General features: G+C 36.6%; 2 protein-coding genes across 4 annotated transcripts in view; both read left to right on the forward strand.

Moving 5' to 3' along the window:
- LOC115973942 (3-oxo-Delta(4,5)-steroid 5-beta-reductase-like) overlaps window positions 1-3,082 on the forward strand; it is a 4,929-nt gene extending 1,847 nt beyond the window's left edge. Inside the window, exons 1-3 of one of the 3 annotated variants that reach the window (XM_031094184.1) lie at window positions 1,259-1,367; window positions 1,557-1,605; window positions 1,705-3,082. In XM_031094184.1, coding sequence (XP_030950044.1) covers window positions 1,567-1,605; window positions 1,705-2,838 — 1,173 coding nt within the window. In that variant the 5' untranslated portion in view covers window positions 1,259-1,367; window positions 1,557-1,566 and the 3' untranslated portion in view covers window positions 2,839-3,082. Of the gene's footprint in view, window positions 1-1,258; window positions 1,368-1,556; window positions 1,606-1,704 lie in introns of those variants that run through there. The other 2 variants (XM_031094183.1, XM_031094185.1) reach the window with 2 other exon arrangements.
- A 1,860-nt stretch (window positions 3,083-4,942) lies between these two features.
- Window positions 4,943-9,672, forward strand: LOC115973944. The gene is made up of 2 exons (XM_031094187.1): window positions 4,943-5,502; window positions 9,109-9,672. The coding sequence occupies exons 1-2, from the start codon at window positions 5,214-5,216 to the stop codon at window positions 9,327-9,329; spliced, it is 510 nt and encodes a 169-aa protein (XP_030950047.1). The 5' UTR covers window positions 4,943-5,213; the 3' UTR covers window positions 9,330-9,672.
- The last annotated feature ends 368 nt before the right edge of the window (window positions 9,673-10,040 follow it).

A 10,040-nucleotide genomic window follows, 5' to 3' on the forward strand; every position in this document is an offset into this window, starting at 1 on the left:
TGTACAAATATTTTTAATAATTAAAAAAAATTGTGTGTGTGCGTGTGCGCTCTGAGAAAATGTGAGAAAGCAAAGGGAAATAGTTTTTTTTTTTTCTTTGATCTGTTTGGTTTCTAAGAAATTGGAAGCAACCAAAAGCTAACTGAACCAAACCGATTGAAATCCAGTCAGTTTGAAAATAATATATGTACAAATATTTTTAATAATTAAAAAAAAAACTCTTATTGGCCACTCCCCCCGCCCCACCCCCCCCCAAAAAAAAAAAACATTTGGGAGCTTTCGCTGGTAGGGACCCTAGGCCAGGCCTAAGTTACCTAAGCTAAGCTGGCCTTGCCCTAAAAGGAAGGAAATGTGAACAAATGTTAGATACGCTCATCTTGTTGGTAATGGAATGTTCTTTTAATCCTTTTTGTCATTGTGTTTTTGTTGTGTACTTTTGTGGGTGTGTACAATAGCTGACCCTTACAATATGAATTTTTAATGAAATGTATGATATGTTCGGTAAAATGTATTTGCCTAATTAATTAGAAAAGAAAAGAGCTCTTCATACATATATTACCTTTTTTACATACTAATAAACTAATAAGTTCTTATATTTCTACATTTCAAACTTGATACCAAGGTGTGGTTTGGATTCAGATGAAATGGTGTATGCGTTTTCTACGTTTTTTTTTTTTTTTTTTTTTTTTCTCTTGGACGCACATCTATCACTGTTTATTGTCCATAAACAGTGATTTTAAGCTTATGAACGGTGCCAAACGCGTGAACAGTAATTTTTCACATATTAAAAAAAATTATTTTGCTACTGTATTTTTAATTTCAGCAAAAATAAGTTGTATCCAAACGGACTCTAGATCACTTGAAGCAACATCGCAAAGGTTTTCATTTTTCAACAAGGTTGTGCAAACCAAAAGCAATATGGACACTTGCCTGGCTGCTTCCGTGTCGCATATTGTCCAGAATATGTCCACATTTTGATCCCAATCCCCATTTTGCATGGGTTTGGATTCAACGTTTGCTGTATCCTGCATTCACGTTTTTTTTTTTTTTTCTTCTTCTTCGCTTTCACGTGTTGGGAGACAAATTTTACTGTTTAGAGACAATTTTTACTGTTTATATACTGTTTTGTCACTGTTTATTACTGTAGTAGTACTGTTCATATATTAAAAAATATTAAAAATAGGTCCACGATATTATTTACACATTTAAAAATTATTTTGTTACAGTATTTTCAGTTTTCAATTTTCAGTTTTAGCAACAATAAGTTCAATCCAAACGGACATTAAAGGAAATCTTGTCCAAATTTGACTTTAACATGTTCCAAGTTCATCCATTCACTTCTACGTACTAGTCTTCTATGCAGTCAGGTTAGCCCTAGTACAGTATGTCATGGCTCATGTCATTTATGTTGACTGTCTTTTTTCTGATTCTGGAATTTTCTTTTATGTTCTATATAAGTTGAAGCAGATAGCCAGTACACAAATCAGATTAGAATATTTATTTTTATTTGGCTAAATAAATAGTTAAGCTTACATCTACAACCCTCTTACTTACAGTAATTTCAAAATGAGCTGGTGGTGGGCTAGATCTGTTGGCGCTGCAAAGGTATAAATTCCCTCACTCTTTCTATATACACCAAGACTTTGCTATTATGAATCTTTTACACCAACACATATGCTAACTCTTTCTCTATGAATTTTACAGAAGAAATATGAGGAAGATTATGAAGCACCACGAAGCTACCGAAGTGTAGGGTTAGTGATTGGTGTGACTGGCATTGTGGGCAACAGCTTAGCTGAAATCTTGCCACTCTCTGATACCCCAGGTGGGCCTTGGAAAGTCTATGGTGTGGCACGTCGTCCACGCCCAAATTGGAACAAAGACCGCCCAGTTGAGTACATCCAATGCGATGTCTCTGACCCAAAAGAAACCCAAACCAAACTTTCCCAACTCACTGATGTCACACACATCTTCTATGTCACATGGGCTAATCGGCCCACTGAGTCCCAAAACTGTGAAACCAACGGTACCATGTTCCGTAACGTGCTAAGTGCGGTGATACCTCATGCGCCAAATCTCAAACACATATGTCTACAAACAGGTACCAAACACTATGTAGGACCCTTCGAAACCTTTGGCAAAATTGAAAATCATAGCCCACCTTTTATGGAGGACATGCCACGTTTGAATGTGTCCAATTTTTATTACACTCAGGAAGATATTTTGTTTGAGGAAGTTAAGAATAAAGAAGGTTTGACTTGGTCAGTTCATAGGCCTAATACTATATTTGGGTTTTCACCCTATAGTTTGATGAATATAATTGGCACACTTTGTGTGTATGCGGCTATATGTAAGCACGAGGGGCTTACTTTGAAATTCCCTGGAAGCAAAGAGGCTTGGGAGTATTATTATGTGGTTTCGGATGCTAATCTTATTGCTGAGCAACAAATTTGGGCTGTGGTAGATCCTAATGCGAGGAATGAAGCATTTAATTGTAACAATGGGGATGTGTTTAAGTGGAAGCATCTTTGGAAGGTGTTGGCTGAGCAATTTGGGATTGAGAATGATGGGTTTGTGGAGGGTGAGAAAGTTAGCTTGGTAGAGTTGATGAAGGATAAAGGTCCAGTGTGGGACAAGATTGTGAGAGAGAATCAGTTGCAACCTACAAAGTTAGAGGAAGTTGGAGTTTGGTGGTTTGCGGATGTAATACTGAAGGGAGGGGATTATGTGGATAGTATGAATAAGAGCAAGAAGCATGGATTCTTGGGGTTTAGGAACTCCAAGGATTCGATGATTACTTGGACAGATAAGATGAAAGCTTACAAGATTGTGCCTTAAAAATTATTATGCTACAATATTTTCAGTTTTCAGCAATAAGCGGTATCCAAATAGATCCTAGAAATATTTGTGGGAGTACAAAATATTTATCAGATGTTGTAGCTCTAATATTGGCAAGGGATAGAGACAAGTCTAGTGGTATTTATTTTTTTGCTTATTTATGTGGTACTCTTTGTTTTCTTGTGTGTCCTACATGAATGAATTAATGTAATAACGTTTGCTAGCATGCACGCCTTTGCTTTTAGGTCTCTGTTGCTCTTATTATAGTGCTTGATATAATATTATGGACTTCTAATATTTTACAAACAAAGTTGTCCCTTTTTATATGTGTATTGCCTACGAATTTGTTCTTCACCTAATGCTATAGAGATTGGAGACAATATGTCATTTAGTAATTCAATTTCAACGTTTATGCAAACTCAAACTTCAGTCATTAAGTTTATCAACCTCATGCTCCAGAAGCATTTGATTTCCTTCGCTTGCCTCATAGCTAGCTTTAAGTTTGGTCTTCAGCTGTTAAGTCGGCAACATTTCTTTATTTTAAAAACAAAAATGCTGGGGACATCCAAATGATTAATTTGGTCTTAAACATGGTTGTAAACAAGCCAATATTAAAACTTCAAGTTCGTTCATTTAATTTTATTTTGAACACTAGCTGAACTCGAATTTATTACTAAACAATATTATATGTTCAAGCTTAGTTTATTTTCTTCTAGAGCAACTCAAGCTTGTTCACAAGCTACTTAATTCACTTATTTTCTTCTTATGTATAACAAAGCCATGACTAAAATTTTTATCCCTTCATAATTCTATAAATTTTTATTACAAATAAACTATTTATATTATAAATAAACCCCAAATAATAATTTGATATCATATGATTCTACTTACAAATTTTTACGATCACATTTCAAGTCTATAAAAAAAATATTTTTAGACAAAAATACACAATATTACCTAAGCATTTCATTTGTCACTTAAGACCAAAATCAATGAAAATGAAAAAAAAGAAAAGTATAAATGTTTTATAGTTTAAGTATGTAGAAAACATGACTCTCTAAAGAAAGTTGAGCGTAAACAATAGCCTTTTCTCTCCCAAGTGATGTTAAGTGGACCTAGATTGAAGGGTCTGGTCCTTTTATCACAAATGGTCGAAGCTGTCATTCACAGTTTGAAGCCTCTGATACTGAAAGTGATACCATTGTTGTAATGTTTAATTTAGATAAATTGAATGAAGACAGACCAGAAGTTAGACAGGATCAAGGATGGGCAAAATTTTGCATTCCAGAGTCTCTTGACTCCTTCATAGAATCCTTGGTTCAAAGGGTCAACCGCAGGAGATTTAGATTTGGACTAGGGAGCTCAAGTCATGGGCCAAGTTTGATTGATCCACTTGCTAGGGAGGCCCATATCAGTGTTGAATAGAGTCAAGATATAACACCCCCTCAGCATCACTTGCATGCAAGCCCAACCCATAAAAGTCAACCCAATTCTTTTTTGAGGCCACAGTGGGTGAATTAGGCCCATTTGAACTTCTTAACTTAGGACCAGGACCCCGGCAAAAATGGCCCATTAGCATTAATTTTTGAAATATTTAGCAACAGAGCACTGTTTCGGAAATAATTAGGGAAATACCACTTTTTCGGGCCCTATAGCAGCGTTTTCCTGCAAAATTTTTTTATAAGTCCCATAACAGGTTCAAGGGCCCTATAGTGGCGTTTTTAATCCCTATAGTGACGTTTTTGGGCCCTATAGCGGCGTTTTCCTGCAAAATTTTTTTATAAGTCCCATAACAGGTTCAAGGGGTCCTATAGTGGCGTTTTTAAGCCCTATAGTGACGTTTTTGGGCCCTATAGCGGCGTTTTTCTGTAAAATTTTTTTATAACTCCCCCATAACAGGTTCAAGGGGCCCTATAGTGGCGTTTTTTAAGCCCTATAGTGACGTTTTCGGACCCTATAGCGGCGTTTTCGGAAAAAGTGGTATTTCCCTAATTATTTCCGAAACAGTGTTTTGTTGCTAAATATTTCAAAAATTAATGCTAATGGGCCATTTTGGCCCCAGGACCCCTATCCATCACTAATTCTCTACCTTCTTCTTCTCAGAACACTTTCCTAAGTTGCAGTGAAGCATGGGATTCAACAACTGAAATTGATACCATCAGAATCAGCTCTAGGAAGAGAATCAGAAAAGAGATTGGGAAGTTTGGTAGAAATATAAAACAGAGACTTTGTTGTGCTTTGTTTGATGAAGAGGTTCTTCGGGTGCAAGCTGTAGCAACTCCAGAAATATCCTTAGAAAATTGCACCCCGGGCTTTCATGCTGAATCAGTTTGAGGGCTCTAGGAAGCTGGCCTTCAATAGCTTCCCAAGCAGCCATGAGGATCCTCAACTGGAACTATAGGGGGCTGGGCAACCCCCCTATAGTTCTACAATGCCAAAAAAAGGCCCAGGAGCACAAGCCAGACATAATATTTCTAATGGAGACAAAGTTGGTTCAGAAAAAAGGCAGAGATATTTTGGAAAAATGTGGGTTTAGTAATGGTTGGGAATTTCCAAGGGAAGGTCTGAGTGGTGGTATACTTCTTGGCTGGTACCAAAATGTGAAGCTCAACATCCAATATGGCTCCAAGCACTTAATCCATGTTGATCTCTTTGACCACAAAGGTACCCCTCTTTCTATATCTTTTATTTATGTTCAACCTAATCAAACAAAAAGAGAAAACTTTTGGCTTGAACTAAAACAATTGAAGTCCCTAGCAAAACCAATTTGGCTTTGTATAGGGGACTTTAACCAAGTCCTGTGCCATGAAGATAAGTTTTCCTTTAATACTAGAAGTATTGTAGGTGCAGATTCCTTTTTAAATACTATAAATGATTTGGAGTTATGTGAACTGAAGGCTAAAGGCCAAAGGTTCACATGGATGAATGAAAGGGAGGATGAGGCTTTTGTAATGGAAAAATTGGACAGAGCCTTTGGTTCTGTGGAGTGGGTTAACAAATACCCTTATTATGCTTTGTATAACCATCCTATCTTAAGGTCAGATCATGGGTCTATTTTGTTAGATTTTGAAATACATCAGCCCTATAGAAGAAGGCCATTTAGATTTGAGAGGATGTGGTTAACACACAATGCTTGTAAGGACATGATTCAAAAGGCTTGGGAAGCTCAGACACAAGGATCTAGGGCCTTTAAGCTTCAACATAAGCTAGACAGTGTTAGAAAAAGGGCCATTGAATGGAATAGAACTGTTTTTGGAAAAATTGAGAAAGAGCTGAAAGAAAAACAACAAACCCTTCAGGACATGCAAAATAACATTCAAACCATATCTGATGTTAGAAAGGAGAGAATTCTTAGAAAAGAAATTGAGGTGCTAATGAATAGGGAAGAGATTATGTGGGCCCAAATAGCTAGAAATGAGTGGATTCTTAAAGATGATAGAAATACAAATTTTTTTCAAACAATAGTAAAGCAAAGGAGGGCAAGAAGCAAAATTATACACCTTAAGATTGAGGATGGGACCTTTACTGAGGATTTTGAGGTAATTGAGAACACCTTGGTTAGTCACTTTCAAACTCAATTCACAGAAATAGAGTCAAGGTCCCTTCATGACATTACTAAGGAACTTCAATCCCTTCCCATTCCACAAATTGATCAGCACCAATAACATATGCTTGACATGCCTATTATAGATGATGAGATTGAAAAGGTTGTTTTTCATATGGGATCCCTTAAAGCCCCTGGACCAGATGGAATTCCTGCTTTTTTCTTCCAGGAATACTGAGACATTGTAAAGCAGGACATCTTTCTGTCTGTCAAGGCTTTTTTCCACTCTAGCTCCCTTCTTAAATCTCTAAACCATACTTTTCTCATCCTTATACCCAAAGTGAGCAATCTTGAGGAAGTCTCCCATTTTCGGCCAATTAGCCTTTACAATGTCTCCTATAAGATCATATCTAAAATCTTAGTGGAAAGGCTGAAACCTCTCATGGATAAGCTGATCTCTCCTTTCTAGAATGCCTTTATTCAGGGTAGAAGTATCACTGATAACATTCTTCTTGCTCATGAGATATTTGATACCTTGAAAAAGAAAAAAGGAAGGAAAAAAGGTTTTGGGGCTTTGAAAATCGATATGTGCAAAGCATATGATAGAGTAAATTGGACTTTCCTCCAAGCTGTCTTGTTAGCCATGAAGTTCAACCCCACTTGGGTCAATTGGATCATGGAATGTGTCACCACAGTAAAATACACCTTACTTGTTAGTGGCAGCCCAACTCATTCATTTCACCCAACTAGGGGCATAAGACAAGGTGATCCCATTTCTCTCTACCTCTTTCTTCTTTGTGCCAATATACTCTCCATTGCTTTAATCCAAGCTAAAAATAGAAAACAAATTAAGGGCATTGCAATTGGAAGGCAGGGGGTTTCTTTCATTCACCTTCTTTTTGTAGATGACTCTTTTTTCTTCTTCCAAAATGATAGGTCATCCCTTACTAATCTAAAAAGGATTATTATGTGGTATTGTTCTATCTCGGGTTAATGCATCAATTTTGCTAAGTCTGACTTTTACTGTTCTCCTAACATTCCTCAAAATGAGCAAATTACCATTGCTAATTCTCTTTAGGTTAATCTTGTCTAGCAACCTAGTAGGTATCTTGGCATTGATTTTAAACTTAGAGGTAGGAGAGTTTGTGACTTTCAGGACTTAGTTGACAAAGTCCAAAATAAGCTTAAGGGGTGGAAGGCTAGACTCTTGTCTTAAGCCGGGAGAGCAACCTTAATTTCTTCTGTTCTACAGTCTCTACCCATTTATACTTTTTCATGCTTCAAAGTTCTTGATTCTGTGTGCAAGAAATTGGATACCATTTTTAGATCTTTTTGGTGGGGACATGAACCTGGTACTAGGAAGCTTCATTTAGTTAATTGGGGTAAGCTGTGCAAACCTAAGAGATTGGGTGGTCTAGGGTTCAAAAACTTTAGTTTTTTCAACCAAGCAATGATAGCTAAGCAATATTGGAGACTACATGATAACCCCAATTCACTTCTGGCTAGGACCTTTAAGAAAAAAATACTTCCCTACTTGCTCCTTAAGAGAATACCAACCTAAACCCCATCACTCTTGGGTATGGAGGAATATCACTGAGACTAAGTGTTCTTCCCTTCATCATGGACGCTGGCTGATTGGAAATGGAAGCCAAATTCCACTCTCCCACCCAGATTGGATTCAATGCTTAAACCATGTCCTTAGGGAGTATGGTCTGCATAATTGCACGGTAGCAGACTTAGGTTATGTTTGGATTGGGCGTTTATTGAAAACTTTTGCGTTTGCATTTTTGAAGGGCGTGGGACCCAGCTACAGTGGCAGCAAGAAAACGCTGAAAACCTCCATGCTGAAATGAATAGTACCACAAATTTAATGTTACGACTACTATTCAATGAACAGTAGCCGCAAAGTTTGACTGGTCAAACCATTTTTAGCCAATCAGTGCACACCGTGCACTATTTACGGACCCACAAATTTCACTTTTCAGTAACTTTTTTATTAAAAATGGGTCCCACGATACTATTCACACATTTAAGAATTATTTTGCTACAGTATTTTTCAGTTTTCAGTTTTAGTTTTCAGTTTTTAGTTGTATCCAAACGGACCTTTAATTGATGCTCATTCTAGGTCATGGAGATGTGATCTAATTAGGAAAATTTACCCACCCCCCAAAGCTAAGGAGATACTCCAGATTCCTATTCCTAAATCCCAAGGCAATAGTGACAAATTGATTTGGAAATACTCTACATCTGGAGCATACAAAGTTAGTCAAGCATACAATCTTATTCACCATGATCAAAACACTTTCCTCGAAAATGCTTCAATCCTAAGACCATCTATGTGGAGTTTTTTCTGGAAAGTGAAATTACCATTGAAGATTCTAATGTTCATTTGGAAATTGCTGCATAATTGCTTGCCTACTTTGGATAAGCTGAGGGAAAGAGGTATCTCAGTGGCAGGAAAATGTGTACTGTGTAATGATTTAGAAGAGTCTGCTTCTCATCTTTTTTTTGGAATGTAACTGTGCAAGAGCAATAGCCTTAGTGAATCAGTGGCTCAGTCAGTGTATTGTGTCAAGTACAAATCTGAAACAGGGCAGAATGTGTTTCTTGCAGACTATCTTCACCATTCTTTGGTCAATTTGGAACCATAGGAATATGGTTCTGCATTAGGGTCTATCTCCTAATCCCATTGAAGTTATTCTAATCTCTCAATCTCTCATGTGCAGGTATCAAACAGCTTTCAGTCAAAGGCAAAACACCAGACCAAGTGAGAAGCAGACCTTGCAAAGAATTCCTCACCAAAACTGGCAGATTCTCATCAAAGTGGCAGCTAGCAGAAATAGGAAAACTAAGAGATTTGGCTTTGCTTTTGAAGCTACTTCTATGGCAGGGGTCACTATCTTCAGAGGTGCAGCAAACAATGGTAGACAATCAATATATATGGTGACTCAGGAGGCAATGGTGGAAGCAATTTTCAAAGCCAAAAGATCATGGTTTTAGCAAAATACTTTTTGTGCAACCATAAAAAGCTAGTCCAAATCTGCAACCTGTACAGCAAACCCTCATGGCAAGATCAAGCTCTCCTTGCTGACCTTTGGCAATTGAAGCAACAAAGCTTGTGTATATTGGTCCTTTTTGTTCCTAAACTAGTCATGACGAATGTACTTCACATAGCCTCTGTAGCTGCTAATTGTCTTGGTCTTTTTGTATCCTAAACTAGTCTGCTAAAGCTTAAAACTTTGTTTTCTCCTTAGTTTATTTAATGTTATGCAGCTGGTATAAAAAAAAAAAAAGTATGTAGAAAACATTCTCATAAAAAAAAAAAAATTGAAAACATTATATGATTTTATTATTTTTTGTTTAATTCTCATTAATAATTTCTTCTTATTTAAACTATTAATGAGAATGTTTTCAAATGTTTTAATATGATGTACAACACTATATCATTTTATTTTATTTTTTAGAAGGACTATATATTATGGTTTTATCTAAAAAAATAAAAAATAAAATTGAAGTCATGTTTGCTTTAATTACAAGTTTGCCATAGCTTGAATTACACAGTACTTTATATCATGAAAACTAGATATCGTGTAAATTTTTTAAAAAGCTTTAATTACAAGTTTGCCACCGCCCTAATTACCATGTAAACAGTCTTTTC

The sequence above is a fragment of the Quercus lobata genome, chromosome 2 (assembly GCF_001633185.2).
Source record: "Quercus lobata isolate SW786 chromosome 2, ValleyOak3.0 Primary Assembly, whole genome shotgun sequence".
Lineage (NCBI taxonomy): Eukaryota > Viridiplantae > Streptophyta > Magnoliopsida > Fagales > Fagaceae > Quercus > Quercus lobata.